This window comes from Trachemys scripta, chromosome 3 (genome assembly GCF_013100865.1).
Source record: "Trachemys scripta elegans isolate TJP31775 chromosome 3, CAS_Tse_1.0, whole genome shotgun sequence".
In the NCBI taxonomy this organism is placed as follows: Eukaryota; Metazoa; Chordata; order Testudines; family Emydidae; genus Trachemys; species Trachemys scripta.
In genome coordinates this window covers 55,012,499-55,036,639 of record NC_048300.1, presented here as the reverse complement: position 1 = coordinate 55,036,639, position 24,141 = coordinate 55,012,499, and the positions used below count along the sequence as shown (strand labels likewise).

At 42.0% G+C, this 24,141-nt stretch overlaps 2 protein-coding genes across 3 annotated transcripts in view; one reads left to right on the top strand and one right to left on the bottom strand.

Moving 5' to 3' along the window:
- Window positions 1-11,072, bottom strand: part of RBKS (ribokinase) — a 101,021-nt gene extending 89,949 nt beyond the window's left edge. For both annotated transcript variants that reach the window (XM_034764781.1, XM_034764782.1), the window contains exon 1: window positions 10,909-11,072. In XM_034764781.1, the coding sequence (XP_034620672.1) occupies window positions 10,909-10,970 (62 nt within the window). In that variant the 5' untranslated portion in view covers window positions 10,971-11,072. The remainder of the gene's footprint in view (window positions 1-10,908) is intronic.
- A 229-nt stretch (window positions 11,073-11,301) lies between these two features.
- BABAM2 (BRISC and BRCA1 A complex member 2) overlaps window positions 11,302-24,141 on the top strand; it is a 324,027-nt gene continuing 311,187 nt past the window's right edge. The window contains exons 1-2 of the mRNA XM_034764779.1: window positions 11,302-11,438; window positions 15,589-15,750. Coding sequence (XP_034620670.1) covers window positions 11,401-11,438; window positions 15,589-15,750 — 200 coding nt within the window. The 5' untranslated portion in view covers window positions 11,302-11,400. The remainder of the gene's footprint in view (window positions 11,439-15,588; window positions 15,751-24,141) is intronic.

The window sequence follows — 24,141 nt, the reverse complement described above, 5'->3', positions numbered from 1 at the left end:
TTAGCAGGCCAATGCTCAAACCACTGAGCTATCCCTCCCCCAAAGTTTTAAAAGTTTTAGTTAGAGGTGCAGTTGACCCACTAGATGTTCTCCATCTCCAAAGCACAGTGGCATTATGATTTTTAATTATATAGGTCCATGAGTGTCAATGGTTCTATATTGGGGTGGGCAAACTACTGCCCACTGGTCACATCCGGCCTGTCAGACCATTTAATCCAGCCCTCAGCTCCCGCCAGGGAGTGGGGTCTGGGGCTTATCCTGCTCCTGCGCTCCAGCCAGGGAGCGGGATTGGAGGCTTGTCCCACTCCACATAGCTCCCAGGAAACAGCCGGCATGACCCCCTCTGGCTCCTATGTAGTACGCGCAGACGCGGCCAAATGGCTCTGCGTGCTGCCCTGTCTGCCAATGGGAGCTGCAGAGGTGGCACCTGCAGACAGGGCAGCGTCGCCTGGCCGCACCTCGCAGCCGGAGGGGGGACATGATTCCGGGAAGTGCCGCCTGGAACCTGCTCCCGAGCCCCCCCGTGCCCCAATCCCCTGCCACAGCCCTGATCCCCCTCCCACCCTCTGAACCCATTGGTCCCAGCCCAGAGCACCCTCCTGCACCTCAAACCCTGCATTCCCAGCCCCACCCTAGTGCCCGCACCCCCAGCCAGACCCCTCACACCCCTCCCCCAGCTCTGATCCCCCTCCCCCAAACCCCTCATCCCAAGCCCCACCCCAGAGCCCTCACCCCCCCCACCCCAACCTGGAGCCCCCTCCCGCACCCTGCACTCATTTCTGGCCCCACCCCAAAACCCACACCCCCAGACAGACCCCTCACACCCCTCCCGCACTCCTATCCCCAATTTCAGGAGCATTCATGACCCGCCATACAATTTCCATACTCCGATGTGGCCCTCAGGCCAAAAAGTTTGCCCATCCCTCTTCTATATAATAAATTCACTGTGCCAAACAGACATTAGGTCTCTGCCCTGAAGGGCTAAAAGGCTAACTGCATGAGCATTAACAAAGAACTGGGCATGGCTATTATAGCTGGAATCCTTCATGGAAGAAGTAAGTTTTTAAGGAGTGGGAGGAAGGGAACTGTGTTTCAGGCATACGGCAACACAAAGCAAGGTATAACTTCAGAAGCTAGAACTCGATCCTTTACAGTACTGAGCATTCTGGCCCCAATCCAGTCAAACACATAAGCATGTGCTTAACTTTCAGCCCTTGAGTAGTCCCATAGGAGTTGGTGAGATTACTCAAGGGTTGAAAAGTTGTAAGTTGTGTTTAAGTGCTTTGCTGCAGCAGGGCTGCAGTGCTCGGTACCTTGCAGGATCAAGCCCTAGGTGAAAGATGTCTGAGCAGAGCATAGGGAGTGGAGGAATGCTTGAGAAGATAATGATCTTACATTTAAGTAGAGCCTTTTATCTTGAATGATCCCAAAGCAATTTACAAACTAGATATACAAATCTATAAATGGGGATGATGTAACCCCTCACTAAAATATAGCCACCTCTGGGATGGTAGGCAGCAGTTTGATAATGCACAGGCACACTACACAACAATTCAAGACAAGAAGTGAAGACACCAAACCCAAATGAAAAGGCATTGGAAATTTTAGTTAAATGAAGTCTAATAAGTGGCGTCCTGTTGGACTTCTGCATTAAAAGATAGTGTACAGATAGTTTCATCTTTATATTTCCTTCAGACTGTTATAATATGTGACAGATATGGCAATTTCCTGAAACATCTTTAGAAAACCTTATTGAAATAAGTTTAAGGATCTTTGGAGTTCATTGTATTAAACACAAATGCTATGTATTATTATAGGCCTGGATGATCAAAAGAGTACACTGAATAATGTGGCAGACAAGAATGCTCTTTTGGACAATATGTGTGAAGTGGATTTACTGGAAAATGTGTAGGGGGGAGGTGAATGCAAATTCCTTCCTCCTGGTTATGCAAAAATCCAGCCTTTTGAAGCTATGCCCTGAGGAAGGGACCATTGTCTACTTATTACTGTTTCAGAATCTGAAAATCAAAAACCCAAGCTGTACAAAGAAACAGGCTGATCTGCCTAGTCGGTGTGTTTGTTCTGAGTTGAGACTGTTATGAACTTGTAACCACAGGAAGATCTCTGCATGGGGGTTGAAGGACTGACTCCTACCAGAGCCCCTGTTGGAGTGGTGGGGGATGATCTCTGGTGAGCTTAGTAGCATGCATATAAATTTTTTAAATTGTTTTTAATATTTTTTTCTGTAATGCTTTCAGCTTATGAATGTGTGTTTGCTTAGACCAGCCGTTCTCAACCCGCAGCCAGCATGCAGCCCAATTAGTACAAAACTATGGCCCAGCTGTGTGCTAAAGGCCATCGGGCCGCCCGGGGTCTGGGTTCCCGGCTGCCTGGCTGCCCAGTGTGTCCAAGGCTGCCCCTGCAGGGGTATCCAGGGTCGTCAGCTGGCCCAGCAGGAGTCCGGGGACTGCCCCATGGGGCTGGAGTCCAGGACTACTGCCCGACCTCACAGAACCCAGGGATCGTCCCATGGGGTTAGGTTTGCCAGCCAGCCCTGCAGGGTTGGAGCTGCTGCCTGGCTGCCCTGCAACCTGGCTGAGTCCAGGGTGGGGCCTGGCGCCTGGCCCCACACAGTGGGGTCCAGGATTTCTGCTGCCCGCCCCCCCATCCAGGGCTCAATTTCTATCCCCACTCTGTGGAGGGGACATTGGGCGAGATGTGCTGGGCATAGGGATTTGTAGGGGGCAGTTGGTGGGGGGTGCATGCTCTGGTTCTCATCCTGCAGCCCAGGTAACACATTGTTGGCCGCATATGCGGCCCACAACGATAAATAGGTTGAGTACCACTGGCTTTGACAGAACTGTGTGGTAACTTACAGCTGTGGGCAATTACACTGTCTATAGTCTCTGAAGAGAGAGAGCTAAGTGCAGACACTGGCCTGTCTAGCTTGCTGGGAATAACACAGTGTAGACAGGGAACTATGCCCTCATGCAAAAAACCCAGTCAGGAGGGAGAGAGACACGGGTATCTGCCTAAGAGAGGCAAGGGCTAAAGCCTAAAAGTGGGTGCTCTTACTAGATTACGGAGCGGGAATACAGGTGCAGTTACCTTGAATTGTGACACAACCTTCAGATACCTATTTTAAAAACAAACAACAAAAATAAATGTTACTAATAAGAGCCAGGGACAACATTTGCAAGTATTGAGCAGGTTTCTTGAATACTACCAATGCTCCTTAGTTAATATCCATACCATCTCCTGTTTTACCAGGCAACAGCTTCTCTTAGACAGTGAGTGTTGATCATGATAAATGGTGCAGCACTTTTCTATTGTGGGTAACAGTAACAGCTTAGGTCACTAATCACATTTAAAGCATTCAAGAACTTTATGTGCAAGGAACACTCCTCCCCATCCCCCGCCACTCCTATCCCGGGTTCCATTATATAGGATTCCACCCTATTGATGATCACCCTTCATTCCTTCAAGAGTCCCAAGTCACATCAGTCTTCCTTACAGCCAAGAAAGAGCGGATGGGACTTCCTCTGGAGCTCATCAGTGCCATTTTGAGATCTGCCACAGGAGTCATTGCAGAACACACAACACAGAGGCTGCACACTGCATTACTGGATACCCAGGACTTGCTGGGTCAGAGAGAACAAGACATAGAAAGAGTCAAGGTTCTGAAGTCAAGCCCAGGTCTCATTACTACACAAATTTGAAAAAAAAAAAAAAAAAAAACAACAAAACAAATTCTCACAGACGACACATTCTCTCATGCCTTACTAACTTCTCTGGATCCAACAGAATAATTCCTGCAGCTGTACTTGTACAGCTTCACAATTGTTCTTTCCTCCTGCTGCAGGCAACAGCAGTTTGAAACGAACAAGAATTAGGTGCCACTGCTGTGGAGATTGGTTGTGGGGATTGAGGAGGATTTTCCCTGTGCTGCTAGGGGCATGTGGGTAAAAGCAGAAAAATAATAAAATCAGGAAAGGATGTTGTAAAGAGATGATATGATGAACGTGCATGTGTGTGAGCTTGTGGAAATGTGCACACATGGAAAAGACACGCATGAAACCAAGAAGGAAAAGAGAATAGGAAAAAATGTCCATTTGAAAGAAGAGGAAGGAAATATTTTTCTGTCCCATAAAGAAAGTGAAATTAAAGCGATATTACATTATTTACCTTTATTTTTATTTATTTATTTTACAATTTTTAGCAAGAGCGTAACTTCGGAACAGGAATTTCCATACCAGAACTGGCCGACAAACCATTTACTCAATATCCTGTCTGGCAGTGGCCAATTTTGGAGCTTTAAGAGGAAGGTGTAAAACCCTCCAGGATGCATATCAGTGTCACTCCCTCAATTTACACTGCAGGGAATTTGGCCTTTTATTGGCAATACAAACTATGTAAGTATTTCCAAAGTTTAGAGGGGACAGAAGACTCATGTGTCTGTCAAAAACAGACAGAATACATCCACCATCTGTCAAATAAAATAAGGCTTCACAGTGTGCTTGCGGGTTAATCCCATATATGCATTTGTCACTACTGTTCATTCTGATTTGGGCTCAGGCTGCTCTGTAGCTTGATGCTCTCTCTGCCATCTCTTTAAATTTCTTCTAGAGTCAGTCAGCCAGCTTGTTATAATAATTAATAATAATAGTGGTTACAGCAGGGGGCTGGGAGCCAGGACTCCTAGTTTCAGTTCCCAGCTCTACGTGGGACTGTACAGACTGAAGTGGAATGGAGTGTGTGTGTATGCGTGGGTTAACATCTATAGGGGAAAAAAAATCAAATTTTGAACATCCAACAAAAAAACATGGTTGTTCATTTTTGGGCTGTGGTCTCATGCTCTCAAATTAAAATGAAATATTGTTGCTGCAGAGATTATCTACAGGGATTTCTCTGCATTTGCTGTTTTGGACCATTATACTAAAGTTTCTTGTGTTTACTCTAAGGCCTTTGCTACACTTGGGACTTCACAGCGCTACCACGGCAGCGCTGTGAAGCGTGAGTGTAGTCGCGCCGCCAGCGCTGCGAGCTCTCGCAGCGCTGTATGTACTCCACGTCTCCAAGGGGAGTAGCTTGCAGCGCTGCGAGCAGTGCTGCAGGCGCTGATTACACTGGTGCTTTACAGCGATGCACTCGCTGCGCCCGGGGATGGCGGGGGCGCGTTTTCACACCCCTGAGCACAGCAAGTTGCAGCGCTGTACAGCACCAGTGTAGCCAAGGCCTAAGTGTTTTTAGTGTCTGACTCTCATTGGGCTTATATGTTTACTATCTTGCCCTTATAATATAAATTAAAATGCTTCTGCCATTACCAATCTAGGAATGAGAGCCAGAATAAAAACTTTAAAATTCAAGTAAAATGTCTAATATTTAAATATTATGGATTGTATCTGTTTTGATATCTAGATCTGATTGATACAGAATAATGCTGGTCTTGTCTTCCACTACTACTGTCTGCTATTGCTGATGAAGTGTTGATTGTAATTGTGCCCACAAATCTGTTCTGGTCCCACTAGAAGCCGGAAGAGTGTGGTTTACTACTGCATATATGTATGTGAGTATAAAGTAATTGTGGAAAACCCACGTTCTGCCACTGCAGGGCTATGTGACAGTGAGAACAGAATTTCTAACAAAAGCAGTCTTGAAAGGCAGGCAGCCTGGTGGTTAAAACCTTTTAAAAAATATGCATGTGCACTATCATTTCTAGTGAATTTGATGGTATTTAAATCTAATTTGAGAAGCAATATTTTGAAACACGGCACGCTTCCTTTTTCTTCTCACTCACTACTTGTGTAAACTGGTCTAGCAGATTTCAATTTGTACACCGCGTAAAGGGCCATCTTTCTTTCTTGGTTTGTTTTTAAATTGCTAGACCACTGTATGCAGTAAAGTATTGAATGGTTGTTGCTATAGCCTGGTGAATCTGGCATCCGTATGTTTAATGGCAGCTTCAAGCATATGCATCTGATATTTTTTGTAACTTTGTCTCAAAGGCCCAGACTTGTTTATTCCTTCAAGTCTGCCATCCTTAAGGTTAAGTGTTCAGACAGAAGATTGTATTACATTGCTGTGAATCATAGCATAGCATTTTATAGCTTAGGCAATCCTCAACAATAAGATTCTCCTCTAGAAAAGTAAGATAGACTTCAAGTCTCAGTGGTGAATAAGTCTTTAATTAAATGCAACTTCTCAAAAATGTGTCTCTCTTGATCTCCCTAAGAGTGCCCCTAACTTGGGCTACATCAGCTCCTGATTTAATTTTTTCAATCATTTCAATATGTTCCAAATAGGTGACAGACAAATAACTTTTGATCACTGCCTTCAGTATTCTGTCCTCACTAGCAAACCAGCATACATTGGGGAGACTCAAAAATAGCTCTCAGTAACCAGTAAATGCTTGAAGTTGCCATCATTCTCTGGGACTGTGACCAGGTGCCCGGATGGGCTGCATGGAGAATACCATACTCAGGGCAGACTGCAAGAAATAGGGCAGACAATCCCCAAAACTGGTTCTTTATTCTATAATTAGATTAATCAATCCAGTAACAAAAGAAATTCTGCAGTACCACTAGTTAATCAGAAGCCAAACAGTTCCCTTTAGGCATTCCAGCCCTTGGTGCCCATCTGAGCAAACAGGTCAAATAGTGATAGGTTACTGAAAACCCTATTCACAGAGTGCTACCAATCCCAAAGGATCAGACACTTACCCTCAGGTCAATATATATTTCAGATATTACTCAAATATCACTGTCAGCCAATCCTTAGTAAACTAATTAAAGATTTATTAATAAAAAGAAAAGAAGAGAATTATTAAATGGTTAAGGAATCATATACATACAAGTAATTTTCAGTGTTCTTAGATCAGGATTGTAGCAGTGATGTTATATCTGCTGGCTTGTAAAAGTCTCTCTGGAATCATTTCAAAAGGTCAGAATCCAAATGCTGCTTAGATGTAAAGTCTGATAGAGAATCTTTCCATACATTTTCCCAGGTATTCCAAATAACTACTTGGAAGATTTCAATCCTATAGGTTAAACTTTCCTTGTTTTAAGTTCAGCAGACTAGAGATGAAAGGATCAGGCCCCAGGTTTCACTTTTATAGCTGAAGTGGGCTGTTCAGTGTTTTGAGCACAGCATGTGACTGAGGATTCTTCTTTGTTGAGCACACACTGTCCCATCACTTGGAAGTTAACATTCTATTTACTATGCATACATAGGTAATCGAGTTACACTGATTAACATAAGGCAACTGTTGGTTATACATTATATCATGGATAGATAAGCTGAAGACAATATATGCAATATTGTTAATTTCATGCAGCGTCTCACCATCTTTGATCTTAAGGTTGACTGAAAACAGTTGCATACATAATGTAAAGGCAATTAAGACATGAAGAGGAATTAGCATCTACAAGCTAATTTTGTTACATTGTTAAACATCTAAAAGTATACAGGTAAACAAAGAATAATATATTTAGTATTTACTCTTGGTTTCTATTGCTACAAATGAATCGGTTAATGATTGCTGGTCTAGTACATCTCTTTGAAATTTACATACAAGTGAATTGTCCTGATACAATTGTAATGCCTCTTGTTAAGTGATTATGCGTCAGACACAGGTTAGCTGGATTGCCAGAGTCAGAGATTTAAATGTCTTTCAACACAAACTCAATTTTTTCAAGATAGGATTTTTTTTATATAGAAGATCTAGAATATAAAGCACAGGTTGCTGCTTTGCATGGCATCAACTACAACACAAGCATCTTGTCTAAGCATGACCAGCACTATGTACTATTTTGCTATCTAAATTCAAACTGAGGGCTTGTCTATGCAGAAAATTATTCTAGACTAAAATAGGTTGTGAATTTAATCAGGAATACTATTCCTGATTCACTCCAGAATAAGAGAATCCAAATGGGGAGTTAATCAGGAATAATATTCCAGATTAAATATTTCAGAATAGCTATTCCAGTTTATTTCCCTGTTTACACAAAATCTAACCGGTTTTGATTTGATATCCACAACTCTCACAAAGCTATTATTCCCCACATGATAACACCAGCTTTCCCTGATTCTGTTTTTATTTCCAGATGGTACACCAGCAAAGAGAGTACAAGGTTTCCTATCTTCCACAAATCTGATGCACGCTGATTTAGCTCAGATACAAATTCATCACTGGATCCATCAGCAAGCGCAGTAATACATCTTGCTTTCTGTATGCATTTCTGAGACACCTCCCTCAGAGACTTTGAAATTGCCCATATAAAGTCTTCCTCAGCATGGATATTAACGTAATTTGATACAACATTAAAGTAGATTTTGGCCTGCAAATGTAGAGCATTTCAAAATCGGAGAGACCTTTCTAGACTTAGAAAAGGGGTGCTTTTTCAATCAAGTCAGCTTACAAACTCAATTGAAAACCCCACTTGCCACCAATGTAGACACAGTTTAAGTGGAGTTTCAAGCAAGTTAAGCTAGCTCAATTGAGCTAACTTTATTGCAGCCTTCCACATTTTTTTTTTTTTTTTTTTTAAAAAACACTAGTTTACACATAAGGCCCAAGGCCTGGTGTACCGAAGAGCAAAATGGGTAGGTTTTTCCAATCATATTAGTTAAATCAAGTTAGCTTAACACAAGTGAAAAGCCCTCCAATGCCTATTAATGTGCAGGCTAATATGTTTTAATCCATCAGCTATAAAAGGTCCAGCTAACATGACTTCAAATGTGTTATCCTATGTGTTTTAACAAGGACCAAGCTTTAATCACATTAAACTAACACAGTTGAAACACACATTCTTTTTTCCAATCAGGACAGGGCCTAACATTTAACAATTGTGACAGTTGTGTCATATGTGACAAACTTTTGCATCTCCTTGTATTGCATTTTACAGAACAAACTAGTAACAGGAACTTTTTGTGGATAAAGGGCCACATTTTTTATTTTAGTACTTTTAAATCTGTGCTGGAGAATTCATGTACATGTAGGGATCAGTTCTAAAAGGTCTTATAAGAGGACTATGTTTCTCAGGCTTGGTCCACACTGGGGCGGGGGATCGATGTAGGAAACTCAACTTCAGCTACGAGAATAGCGTAGCTGAAGTCGATGCTTCCTAGATCGAAGTTTACTTACTGCGGGTCCACGTGGCGCAGTGGACAGCACTTCCTCCTCTCGGCGAGCAGGAGTTCCGCAGTCGACGGGGAAGCGCTTCTGGGATCGATTTATCACTTCCAGATGAGACACGATAAATTGATCCCAGAAGATTGATCTCTACCCGCTGAATCAGGCGGGTAGTGTGGACCTAGCCTCAGAAAGCTTCTGATGCTTTCTACAAATTACACAGAACACTTAATCTTCCTGACACAAAACCCATGGACAGTTTTTCATGAATTCTGGAATGGGTGTCTATGTTTCGCACATTCCGTATTCTTCTGAGCCATGTATTTTATACTTTCTTGACCAGCAACTTCAGTATTAGCCCATGCTGATATAGGTTGATGGGTTGATTTGAGGGGTGTGTGTGTGTTAACCATAAAACTCAGTAGGGTCAGTTCATGTGTTTCAGACATTTTTCAAGTCTTATATTAATCAACCAAGTCTGCTTATACATAGTTTTAAAATGTGTGTTTAAAATAGTGCGCAAGTCAAGTGATTTGCAAGTTAGCTGCTGTTGACAGGGCCAGGCACTTTAAATTTGTATTTGCACTGTTGTCAACTCATGCGATTTTACTTCAAGTCTTGCAATATCTGGGGTTTTTCATAACCCCCCCGCTGTGGCAATCAAGAGATTTCATGAGAATCTTAGCTTTCATATTTTTTTTTAAAAGATTTTTAACCTCTGTAGAAAAGCTTGAAAACATGACCTAAAAGGCTCAAAAAACAGAAGGCAAAAACCAAAAACCAAACTTTTTTAAAAAAATGCTCATGTTTCTTCAATATTTGAGGTTGGCAATACAATATTTGTGAGTATGTAAAAATATGAGAGGCCATCTCCCACTTTAAAAATCAAATGTGTTTCACAGGAACAACAACTAATATAGCTCTTTTTACTATAGAGCTTACTCTGGCTTGGTTAGCATATTAAACTATCTCTTGCCTATGTGGTGGAGAAAATCACCTTTGAACTAGCTACAGATTTGTTTGCATGCTTTATTTACTCTCTTCAGATCAAATCAAACTGTCCTTCTCGTAGGCTTGCCTGGATCTAAGGAAGGGGTCACAGACTACTATGGTCTGAGTGAAAAAATTAATTTGCCTTTCTGGCAAAAAGAACTTTGAACAGCCTGAGTACAACTGGAAACCCAAGACTCAATTTTCCCTGTCCTCAAGTTACCACAGGCGGCTGATCAAAGCGCTAGCGGACAATGCATTCAAACTGAGGGCCAGCCTCAGGCATTCCTCTCAGTGCACTTCTCCCTGGGTCTACACTCTTCTCTCAAAGCATTACTTGCATGGCTGACATCAGCTAAAACCAACCCCCTAACTGGCAGCTCAGTTACATTGTTCTGCTCAGCCTCTTCTCCTTCCCCCTACACCCGAAGCAGGTCTTTGCTTCACTCCCATTCACCCCCTCCACCCACCCTCCCTTCTGACTGGTAGCTCAGTGCTGCTCTCCTGACGAAACTCAGCCTGTTCCTCCCCATTCATCCACGCACAGCAGGAAGGAAACCTGACACTGGTTTTACTAGCACAGGCTCGTGGGGCAAGAGGATTTCCCCAGCCCAGTGTGATCTGTGGTTTGGAGCCAGGACCCCTGAGTTCTCTTGCAGCCTCTGACCCACTGTGTGACCCTCCCCATCTCTGAGCCGCAGTCTAGGCCCCCGAGCAATGGGGGCGGGCCTGGGACACCGAGTAGCGTTCGCTTGTCACCGCACCAGCGAGCGACTCCACGTACTAACCTGACCAGGTCGGTCATGCAGGATCCCACCACCACCACCTCAGCCGGCCCAGCAGCTGCCATAGCCCCAGAGGCGCAGGGACAGGCCTAAGACGCTGCGCTAGGCTCAGCGGCGGGGGCTTCCGTCCTGTGAACTTTGACCCCCTGCTGCCTGCGCAGCCACTTCCGGAGCTTCGCTGGTTGCCAACGGGGGTCCTTCGGCCAGCCCAGGGCTGCTCCTCTCAAATGCCTGATTGCAGTGCCCTCCCCCGTCATTGTCTCGTTCCTTCCCCGCCCTATGGGTCACCCCCTCCACTCTCTCCTCTCCCTCTTGGCTGCGGCCTCCGCTACTGGGAGACGGGGACATTCATTCAGGCATGTGTGGAGTCCCCTACAGTTACGTGCCCCCCCTCCACCCCCGTTCTCCCGGTATTTGCGGACCGGGAGCGCGCACGCCGCAGACAGGGGGCGCGCCCGTTAGATTGTACAGGGATAAGGCGCGTGCCCGCAGCCGATGCTAAGGCTTTTTCTACTGCCCCGTAGTGACTGCAGGTACCTGGAGACAGCGCTGGGGCGGGGCCAGAGGGAGCAGCGCCCCCAGCAGGCTAGGGTGGGGGTCGGGAACGGGGTAATGGGGTGGATCTCCTCCCGTGTCTCTCTCGCCTGGGGGGCGTGGTGTAATATGGAGGGGAACAAGGGGAGGGGCTGCCATAGGTTATGCTCCCCCCCCCATCCAACGTGGGTGCAGGAGGGGTCCCCACCGTTGGCACGAGGGATCCTGCTACTAGGCCTCTCCCCATGGTGGTGGTACGAGGGGTCCCAGCGTGGAATAGGTTTGCCACTGGACTGCAGTGGTTCCTGCCGTGGGGTGCATTGGTCTAATCTCAGGTGTGGCCTGTGGTGACAACAGGTCTCAATATGTGAGACACCATCCTGATCCCAGCTGCCTGTGGTGGTGGTGATGAGTCTCCAGATTCAACATTTGAACCTGAAGAGGTGCCTGGTCTTGTTGTCATGTGTATTGCAGTGGCACCTAGAAGACACAGACATTTACCAGAATCACACTGTGCTAGGTGCGGTACAAACACTGAGCAAAAAGATAGTTCCTGCCTCAAAGAGTTTACACTCTAACCTGCAGCCTTGCTCAAAGCAATTCTATTAGACTGATGCATTGCCCTCTGTGTAAGTGACCGGTTCCAGCATCCATCCTGATAAGAAAACACATGGCTGCTACTGTGCTCTGTTAAAATAGGAGTTTGTGAAGCAATATCCTGATCCGAGTGGCTTTGTCTCTGATCAGGATGGAGCATTGAATGTGGAAGACTTGTTATCTCTACAGTCCCCACACTTACGTTAAAGATAAGGGCATCACCATCCTGCCTGTGCCCCATTTTATGTTTGCTAGTATCATCCTCAGGCTTTCAACAGATCATCAATGCAACTCTTATTTAGGAAACCCTGGTATAATGTTTTTTTCTCCCGCAGACCTTGTAAAAGAAGGTGGGGAGAGGTAACATAGTGGTCTGTACCATATTGCTTATCAGAAGACCCCATTGTGGGACAATGTGAACTTTAAAATGTGTGTTATAAAAGTTCCTTGGAATGAAGGACTTTCCTTCAAAGGAAAGTTTGGTGACAATTATAGAATCAGGAATTAGATGGAAAGGATCCTTTAAGTAATTTCAAATCCATTCCCTCTGCCAATTTATACTGGAGGAAACAATTCTATTCTTTACTGCTTTCATATGGATTAATTTATGTAATATCCATAATGCTGCCATCCAGGTTGAAGGGAAAGACATAGGCAGCCTGAGGGATCCTAATACAGGCTGACGCAGTTCCCACTCATAATTTCCTCAGATCTAGAGGGTCATTGTTAAGAGTAAAAAGCATATGTTAGTTTTACCTGTGTTACTAGTAACAGATTATTAAAACTGCAAGGACTAAAAGAAGTTAATTTACTTTTTTTATTTGTGCTTTTTGTTTTCTTTTTTTCAAGTATTTTGTTTTAGTTAGTGAAACTTGACTGGTCACTTTTGCTCTCTGGTCACTTTCATTTCAATTTTGGTTAACTCAGTACTGTTGTGTTTTGTTTCCAGTACTGAGATGAAGGATTACATTGGGGGAAAACATTTCAGTCTGAATTAAAATTAAAAAAAAAAAATTCTGACATTGTTAACATATTGTATTTTGTAAAACCTCTGTTTACAAAACATGAATGTTATTTGTAAATTTAGTTGGTAGTATCTCTTTAAGCGTTGTGTGATGTTGATAAAGAGAACAATAACTCACTTGTGTAGCGTGGAAGTACCTATGGGTATAAAATAAATGATGTGCTGTACCTCATAATCAGAGATGGATGAGGAGAATGAGTAGGCGCTGTTAGCCCTTTATTCTGACAATATCCTTGTGTTTTGTGACTCAAAGGCCTGGTCCACACTAACACCCCACTTCGGACTAAGGTACGCAAATTCAGCTACGTTAATAACGTAGCTGAATTCGAAGTACCTTAGTCCGAATTTACCACGGGTCCAGACGCGGCAGGGAGGCTCCCCCGTCGATGCCGCGTACTCCTCTCGCCGAGCTGGAGTACCAGCGTCGACGGCGAGCACTTCCAGGATCGATTTATCGCGTCTAGACCAGATGCGATAAATCGATCCCAGAACATCAATTGCCTGCCGCCGGACCCGGAGGTAAGTGTAGACGTAAAGATAAAGGGCCTGATCCTGCAAGGTACAGCTTCAAGTGACTGAAGATTATGTTGAATCAGAAAAAAGATCACCCATATAATACAAAGTCAAAACTGAACTCACTTCCTTTTTTATGCAGAAAGGTGAAAGGGTCACCCCCCTCACATTGTACAGGAAATGGGTGAAAACTACTATCTTTCTCAACACTTAGGTCTGGGTGTTCCTATGTGTCTTTCAAAGAGGCTATGGGGACGTAGTCCATGACAATCCAACCAAGCTGAGCTGAAAACAATCACAGATATTTGTTGCTGTGCCTTCTGGAAATGCCATGAACAATAGCATACTGGCAACCTTATGATTTTCAGTTGAGATAATTATGTAAGATAGACACTAATGTAATTGTCTCTTGGTTGCCATAAAGTGCTAGGCCTTTGCTTGAATATAATGTTTAAAAAGTGCTAATTTAGGCTCTGTTTCTTGAAGATTTATATTTTCATGTGAATGACTTTCATAAAAGCTAAATTTTTAAATCAGATACTTCACACTGCTACCCATTACAGGGAGTTATCAATTTGTAGAAATTAGCCATTAGTCGCCTACTAATGCTTGTAATTGGGATTTGATTCAAGTTAAAATAAGAGAAAAACATGATATTGTGAAGGTTTTACTGCAGGGAACTAATTATTCTCTTTATGGAACACTTGATAATAGCCACAGTCCATACACAGCATTATTGTTGTCTTTGTCTTGTTCTCTGGAAGAAAGATATCCTAGTAACAGCAGTTACAAGAAGCAGCGTTGATAAGAGAAGGAAAAATAGCATAAATGAAAGTGGAGAGAAGGGTGAAATTTCAAATCCCCCAGATCTTAGGCTTATTCTTTGTGTATTTGGTTTCTGGAGATGCTTTTGTATATATGAATTCTACTGGGTTGTACATAGAGGATGTGAGATATTGTCCAGAGTAACTGAAGGCTGTGTTGCAGTAAGAGGGTAAATAGAGCATCAGTTGACCTTTTCAAACATATAAAAAGCTATGGTCTAGAAGCAGAGTACAGAATTTGGTTTCTGTACTTTGCTGTGCCAGTGACTCTGCATGATCTTGAGTAAATCATTCAGGGTTAATTTTTCAGAAGCACCTAAATGGCCAAGGCACTTATGTCCCATTGACTTTTAATTGAACCTAAGTTCCCATGTCACGTAGGCACTTCTGAAAATTTTACCCGTCTGTCTTTGCGCTTCAGTTTCCCCATCTTTAAAATGGGAATAGTGATACCTTTGTAAAAGTGCAATGAGATCTTTGGATGATAAACATTATACTATTTGTTACTAATAAGTAAATCTGATATGTTGAGTGAAATCTTTCCAAATAGGTATTTAGTGAAGAAATAGAATTGCAGAAGTGATGCCAGTCCTGGTTGTACCAGCTGTAGTAGTGAAATTAATCTATTTTCTGACGTTTTGTTCTCATTAGAAATTACACGTGACGATCTACGTAGGGGCCCAAATCCGATTCCATTGAAGTTAATAACAAAATTCCCATTGACTTCAGTGGGGCCAGGATTTGTCACTTATGGATTTTTAATTTGCAAGGGCTGTAAGCATTGCTGTGTTTTTAGGAGTCAGGCTGGTCCATTTCAGTTGATTTTGTGTACTGATAGGGATTGGATCTGTAGTAAAAGCAGAGAGCCAGGAAAGATTCAATTATTTTGTTTAGATTCAATGAGTAGCCTTCCTGATCTGACCACTTGCCCATGATTATTGAGTTAGGAGGAGAGAACTGCCTTATCATACTCTGCTCATTTCTCTTATAAACCTGTATGTAGTTCAGTCTGTTTATAATTATGGAACATTCCTGAACGTTTGAGTTCATCACTGTGTTAGAATAATAGTTACCTAACACATCAAATTTATTGCTTTTTAAAAAAAAACTTTGGTATCCCAGTGCTTCCTTTGAGTTACTTACATGGCATGGGAATTTGCACCAGGTAATTTCTTGATTTTCCCCATGCAGAGCTCAGTACAGCAGGAAAGAAGGACAAGTTAAAATGTCTCCTGAAGTTGCTCTGAACAGAATTTCACCGGCACTCTCTCCTTTCATTTCCAATGTGGTCAGAAATGGAAAAGTAGGATTGGATGCTACTAACTGTCTAAGAATTACAGACCTGAAATCAGGGTAAGTATTTGAATAATGTATTTGAGAAGAAGGCCATATATTTTTATTTAGAGTGCTGATTTTACTGAGTCAGTATGTATTTTAATTTATATGGAACGGAGAGATTAACTAGATTTCTTTTGTCCTCCACTACCATTCTCTAGTATTTGTGACTTTATCTGTTGTGCTATTGGCAATAGCTTTCTTTCTAAAACATTTTCATCTTGATAATACAGTCCTTAAGCAGTAAACCCAGAGCTGTGAAGATTTTGTCATTTGCTTGCTTTCTCACTTTAACCTGGATATTGACTGCTCTAGGTTAAGATAAACTTGAATAGCCTTGCTTCTGGCCATGAACGTGACATCTCCATGCTGTAAGGGAGAAAGAATAGCTCTTCCTTCCTGACTGATTTCTCTCAAGAGGTCAGTAAGATACATTCGTAATATGTGCCAATTATCAGCAGGGCCATCCATTTGCGTAGGGTTTACTAAATTACTAGATTCATATTTGCTTTTAATTTTTATTATTATGTGTACTGGGGAAACTCTAGAGGTGTACATGGCATTTTACTGAGATAGTAAAGAGGCAATCTCTGCCCCAAGGAGTTTACAACCTAGGTTAAATGTGACTTACACAACAATTGACATTAAGCAAAGGGGAATGAGGGAGAGATGTACACAAAACCAAATGATTGTTTCTTGACTTTACAAGGTACATTATTTGTGCGGCATGATACTAAGATGTGTTTTTTTCTGGCTGATTTTTTTTTTTCTAAAAGAAAAATGATTTTTTTCGTTCTTTATTTCTCTAAATGTTCTTTCTGGTGAGTTTCTCCTTTTAGGTAGGATTTTTTATATTGTATAGTTATGCACAGTATCTAGTGTATATGCACAGGAATCTAGGACTTGAAAGAAGTAGCCCCAAAGAGTGGGTATATGTCCCACTGCATGATGAATGAGTCTAGGTTCTGCCATATACCAGGGCTAGTACTTATGTTCTAATATTTTCTTGTTCCAGGGCCCAGCTATGTCTTGATTCTTGCTGGTTGCGCCTCATATTCAAGCTCGTATGTGGGCTCTTGCTGAGACTGAATTGGATTAATTCAAGGGTCTGTGTTTTACTTGAAAAACCTCTGTTAGCCCTACTTTTTCACACTACCAGTTTTTTCCAAAACATCAGGATTTAATAGCTATTGTATTAGCTCTTTAGGGATGTTTATTACCCCTAATAATTCCTCTTGCCCCTCACATATGTTAGCTGCAAATGTTTTTAATATATGTAAAGCTTGTGGGCTTTCAGCAAGGTTGCTGATTTTGTTATAGTTTACTTATGGGGTATAATAATATGTTATCAATAAAGCACTGTGAGAGTTTGCAGGGCGCTTCAGAAATGTAGAACAGACAAATTCCTTGTGAGTTCTTTCCTTATGATCTAACAATAGATATAATGGGATACAATTAGAAGTACCGAATGGCGTGGAGGCATCTTGAGTGATGAGATGAAAGTTTGAAGACTTTGTAAAAGTAGAGGGATTTGGAGGAGGAGAGGGAGAACACTTCGTGCCTAGAGGAAATGGGAGGCTGTTCCAAATATAGGTGGTGACATGAACAAAAGGAGCCATTAGGAGGGAGGACTGGGCACAAATAGGAGGAAAAGGAAAGAAGAGCTGTAGGTGGGGACAAGGACCCTGCTTTTGCTCCCTTTGAAGTCGGTCACAAAACTTCCATTTTGTGATTTCACTGGTGCTGGATCAGTCCTAAAGTTAGTGAGTGTTGAAAGTAAGGAAGAGGCATTTGAACCCGATGCTTGAATGTTTGGAAATGACTGACTGAACAGAAATTTTTGAAGTCTCTGTCGAGTAAATATTTTTAGTTTTCCTGTAAATGTTGTAATTTCAAAAATCAAAAGTTAAATTTAAAAAAAAGAGAGATCATAACTTTGTGGGAATACGAACAAAGCTGTGGGCACATGATGTCTCTGCCAAAGCACTGCTAAGGGTTTATTTATTACAGGGCACGTAAGAATTTGTAATAATAATAAAAAAAACCCTACCCTCTGCATAGATTGACAATATTAAAAGAACATCAAAACATGCTACAGAAAATAAAAGTTCTGTGACCCTAAAATTTTGACAAGTGGCCATTTCAGTAACTGTGAGCATAGATAATATGCTCCTCTTCCACAGTGTTTCAGGGATCTGCTTGGGTAGTCAGATTGTTTATCTAAAATCTGTGGATTGCACATGACCAAAATGTGAATGAATTCTTATCTTTTTACTAGCCATCCAGTTATTATGTTACAGGTTTTTATAAATTAGGGTTAAGAATGCTCTGCATTGGGTCATAGTGGTAGAGTTTTGAATACTTGTAGCATTTACAAGAGATTGCATATTTTTAATGCATGTTATGGGATAGTTATAAAACTGAGATTATCATCCGCATTTTGGAACTGTGGGTTCCTCCTTCCATTCAAGTCAGTGGAAAAATTCCCATTGACTTGAAAGGTGCAGGATCAAGCTCTAAGTTTCTATCATACCATTTCAATCAATTTTGAATTATAAATGATCAGCAAGATTAAAAGGTGTTTTTAATCATTGTGCTATTTTGAAGTCAAACCATGTGTTAGATGTTTTCAGTAAAGAACATATTTACCATTTACTTTTCCAAATTTACTGTCTAGGTTCATGGTAGAGTTAAGGTTTCTCCATGTTTTGCAAACTTCAGGAAAGAACTCATGTGCAGTTAAGCAATATGATTCAGCAGATAAAATATAATGGTATGTTAATTTGTGCTGCTTGGGAGTGTGGGAGGAGAGTGTCATGGTAAGGAAATCCCTCATTTTTTTTCTGCAGTCCTTGTATGTATGTGTTTTTATAATAATTTCTTATATTTTCATAAATCAAAGTGTGTTACAAATGTAGAGACATACAATCTTTAGCATGAGCCTAATATCTTTATTTATGTGAGTAGGGCCTTCAGGATTTGGCCCTATAGGGACTTTGGAGTGGATTGTGGCAATTATTTAAGAGTGGTCAGAAACACTGCATAACAAGAAGAGAGAAATAATGCTGTATTCCAAATGGAATAGCAGGAAGAATTTAGGTAGGAAGTGCACACTTACTCAAATCAGAATTTTGCACTCTCGTTCTCGTGAAAAGTGCTATGGACTCCTCAGTGAACAAAAATAGGTCCTTGATACTATAACACATCTGAAAGATGTCACTTTCAACAGCATCAGTTTTGTTGTTAAAAAGACCCTATCAGGCATCTCTAGTGTATTAATAAAAACCCTACTCTTCAAAAAGTGTTTGAATGAATCAACACACTTCACACTTTGATGGGTTATCAGTTCGTTACTGACCCAGAGAAGAGTGCCTCCTGGTGCATCAACATCATGTCCTGCAGCACTGAATTCTTTGGAAGTCTTTCTTCCATGTGCTGACTACTTCCTAACCGTGCTGTGTTTTAAAAATCTAACGATAGAACAATGAGGTGTGACTGAAGGCATTTTTCATTGAGTTCAATATTTAAGTAGAGCAGAGAATGTGAATGGGGAAAGTCCAGTTATCAAGCAGATTGATGTCGAAATGGAATGGTCTTCCATATGAAAGCCTCTCTTTGAAGCCTTATGTGTTGCTGGGATCCAGTTATTTAAGAGGCTGCCATCTTTCCTATCTCATATTACAACAGTTGAGGTCTCTGACCGCAAGCATTTGTGTTTCTAAGGTTGATGGAAGGACATTCTCAGTAGAGGGTCTTGGCCTGTGGAACTTGTTTTCCTTGACTGTACATCAGAGCCCAAGGTTGGTGAGCTTCAGATCATACTATAAGGCTTTTTATTTAGTCAATATTTTTATTATTTAATTTGTTTTGGTTAGTTAGAGGTCTTGGGCCAGGCAGAGTTTTAAGGGCAGAACTATATGGACTAGGTTTGAGCTCCGTATAATTTTCTTCTAGGTGCTACATAATCATATAAATAAAATATGGATGCTATACATATAGTCATATACATTTTGTGTTTTCTGCAATGAGATTCAATGGAAAATTCTCCTCTTGTAATCCCTTGGTAGTAATCAGTTTTGGTATTTTGATGTTTTTGCCTGTCCAAATCTCTCATTGATCCCTGGATCTCTGACATCAGTCTTCCTTTACAATCATTTAAATTCCTAAATAAGAATGTGCATACAGCAGTGGTAAAAAATAATGATGTACTTTCTGGAGCAGATGCTGGCAACATGCAAGTTCTATACAGAGCTTTAGTAGGATGTTCATGAATTTGTTGCCCTGATTCCTGACCAACAATGTTACTTTATTTTCTGTGTTTAGCAAACAGACTGTGATGTGTTTTGGTAGTTCCTTTTTCATATGTGTATTTCCCTTTTTAATGTAAATGCACATTTACATTTTAAAGTTTTTCAGTACATCATTTTGGAATGTACTGTGAAATAATGACTCCCCTATTGCAATAATGACTTAACCCTTTAATCTCCAGGCATTATATCAGTTGAAGTGAGAGGTTCTGCTTCAGGTACTAGAGGAAAAATTGCATTCCATCATTCACATACATTTCTTTTAACCTGTATTTGATTGGTTTAGGATAAAGTCTGACAGGCCTGATGGCTTTTGTTGATGGACAGATACTATTATGAAAAATTGCTTGCGACTCCAGCCCCACCGGGGGTGCTGAGGCTTGGGGTTTCAGTCCTGTGGGGGATGGTGAGCTGGCGCTTGCAGCTTCAGCCCTGCTGGGGGCGCGCGAAGGCTCAGGGTTTCATCGCGTAGCAGGGTGAGCTGGAGCTCGAGGCTTCAGCCCTGCAGAGGCAGGGGTGCTGATGCTTGAGGCTTCAGCCCTGTAGGAAACAACAAGGCAGTGCTCAGGGCTTCAGTCCCGCAGGAGGAGGCAAGCTGGTGCTAGGGCTTCAGCGCTGCAGATGGCGCCTAGGCTCCGGCTTCAGCTGCACATGCTCATTATAACAGGAAATTGCATCACTGTAGTGCTGTGCAGACTTCCTGTGCTGTGATCTCCCTGCATGCTGCACACTACAGCAGTGGTCCTCAAACTTGGGCCGCCGCTTGTTCAGGGAAAGCCCCTGGCAGGCCGGGCCGGTTTGTTTACCTGCTGCATCTGCAGGTTCGGCCAATGGTGGCTCCCACTGGCCGTGGTTCACCGCTCCAGGCCAAGGAGGACTGCAGGAAGCAGCACAGGCAGAGGCCAATGGGGACTGCAGGTAAAGCGGCCAGAACGTCCCTCGGCCCGTGCTGCTTCCTGCAGTCCTCATTGGCCTGGAGCGGCGAACCACAGCCAGTGGGAGCCCCGATGGGCCGAACCTGTGGATGTGGCAAGTAAACAAACAGGCTCAGCCCACCTGGGCCATTCCCTGAACAAGTGGCGGCCCAAGTTTGAGAACCACTGCACTACAGGCTGTGTATACTGTTCATAAGTCACATTTGAATAGTTTTAGATTTAAGTGTTAACCCTAAGCTAATTTCATGGATGACAATGACATCCTCAAACTGTAAGAAATGCAAGTATGAAGAAGAAAACTGAAGTTTTCAGCCAGAATGGGAGGAAGATTTTGCATTCACTAGTAAAGGTGGCAAACCCCTGTGCCTAATCTGCAATTCATCACTCTCTCACTATAAAGCGAGCAACTTGAAACATCACTATGAAACGACTCACAATAACTTTTCGTCTAAGTACCATCCTGGATCAGAATTAAGGAAAAACAAGCTAACCACATCAAAATTATGCCTCAGACTCTACTTTCTGCATTCAGTAAGGAAGCTGACACAATGACTGTAACTAGTTTTGTTATGGCATGGAATATCGCTCGTGCTAAACATCCATATTGTGATGGAGAATTTGTTAAGAAGAATATTGCAGAAGTGGTTGCAATTTTAGATCCAAGTAACACAAAACATCAATGACTAATACAGCAAATTCCAATTTTGCCCCACGCTACAGAGAGGCAAATCTTCCAAATCAGTGCTGATATTGCAAGCAACCAGCAAAATGATCTAAATAATTCTCTAGCATTCAGCCTAGCTGTCGATGAGTCCACAGATATTCAAAATTAACCACAACAAGCAATATTTGTTCGCTATGCTTCCACAGATGTGATTGTGAAAGAATAAATGTTGGACATTGTGGCTCTAAAAGAAACAACCCACGGTGTTGACATAAAGAACGCACTTGACAAAGCATTGATAAATGTGGATGTACCACTGGATAAACTTGTCAGTGTTGCAATGGATGGAGCGCCTGCAATGGTGGGGGGGAAAAGTAGGCCTTATTGGACTATTGAAAAGCGATCCCAAATTTCTGGAGCGTCTCCCTGTTCATTGCATCATCCATTGTGAACATGTGATAGGCAGATACTTTAAGTATAAAAATGTTACAAAAATAGTCCTAGAAACTGTCAATTTCATCTGCTCGAATGGGAAGATTCATCGACAGTTCAAAAATTTCATTGAAGAGCTGAATCTTGAAGACAAATCTAATGATGTCTCTTTCTACTGTATTGTGAGGTGGTTATCAACCAGTAATGTCTTAAATAGGTTTGTGGAACTGTTGGAACCTATCAGTGCTTTCTTTGAAGAAAAGGAAAAGTCCTATCTACAACTGAAAGATGAGCAGTGGATGGCAGGATCTGTTGTTTTTCACTGATATTATGCAGCATCTGCAAACTCTGAACTTGGCACGCCCAGGGAAGGATAAGATTATATCTGACCTTACTCAGTCTTCAGCTTCCAGAACAAATTAAAGAGACATAGTGTCAAGAGACTTCCACCACGTAGGGTAAACACGTTCCCTGAAATCAAAGTAGAAGATCACAAACTGGAGGAATACAGAGGTAAATTACAAGGACTGCTTGATGATTTTCAGGCCAAGTTTGAAGACTTATCCTGCTTCACCTTTCTTGTAAACCATTTCATGGTTGATGTGATCAATGATAGCTGTCCAATTCCCAAAACTGTGGCTTACAGAAACATCTACTGTAGAAAAGGAACTATTGGAACTCCAGGAAGACCAGGCTCTAAAGATGATGCATGAATCAGTCTACAATTGAATTCTGGAAGCAAGTTCCAGGAACGAAGTATCCTCAACTCAAAAAGACTAGTGTGCGACTCATTTCAATTAAAAAGAAGAACAGGAGTACTTGTGGCACCTTAGAGACTAACAAATTTATTAGATCATAAGCTTTCGTGGACTACAGCCCACTTCTTCGGATCCACTTTTTGGGGATACAGACTAACACGGCTGCTACTCTGAAACCTGTCATTTCAATTATTGGCACAACATACTTTTGTGAATCGCTGTACTCTGTGATGAAGTTTGTAAAATCAAAACATTGTGTAGTCCTTACAAATCGACATTTGACAGAGCGCCTCCTTACCACCTTGACAGTGTATCAACCAGTTTTCCAAAGACCTACAACCAGGATGGAGATCCACAAGGCCATTAGCTCTAGCAGTAATTAACAGTGTTACAGTAAGTAGGATGTTAATATTTTAAAAAACGCATGTGTAAAGGTTACACATGTCTTGCGGCTCTTGAACTTCTGAAGATTATCTTATGCAGCCCAGAGGGACAGTAAGTTTGGCCACTCCTGTAAAATGTATATATGTGATGCAAGTAATAACCTTGAAAGAAAAAAGAGCATTTCTTTGCCTGCCTAAATCGGGTGAGTAGATAAAAATATAAGTGTTTATAAGCTTTAAAAAGAAAATTAGAACTTTGAAATGAATTATGGTTAGTAACTGCCATTGCTGTGTTAGCCTGGGGTCTGTGGTTTAACAGCTTCATGAAAGACCACTTACTTCTCTTTCTCAATTCACCTTAAACTTTGTCTTGCATGTTTTTATGTTGATATCTTTAGTTTGGTAAAGTGAGAGACTTCTTCCTGTCTGACCTCACAAACGCTGAATATTGTTTCAGCCAGGTGAACACTTCAATAACAATGGGGGGAAGCTATTTGTGAGGGTGCCAATTGGTCTGATGTTGTCTGGTTGAAGAGATTTTTGACATGATATAGCACTAAATCTACCTGCTAAATGCACTTCCAATTGATTGTGGTAGAGAGAAGACTTTTTATTTATTCTAGTTGTCCATACCTGGTTGACCCATTTTACCTTTTTTGAAAACAAGACTTTTTATTAATGTACTAGAGATTTCTGCCAGGAGCTTCTTACTATCAAAACTGCCTTCCTTTTTCTCTGCATAGGGCAGCATTGTGCAAAAAAAGCTCTTGTCATAAAAGGCTTCCTTTCTGTGTAAAGTTTCAGAGTAACAGCCGTGTTAGTCTGTATCCGCAAAAAGAAGAACAGGAGTACTTGTGGCACCTTAGAGACTAACAAATTTATTAGAGCATAAGCTTTCGTGGACTACAGCCCACTTCTTCGGATGCCCAT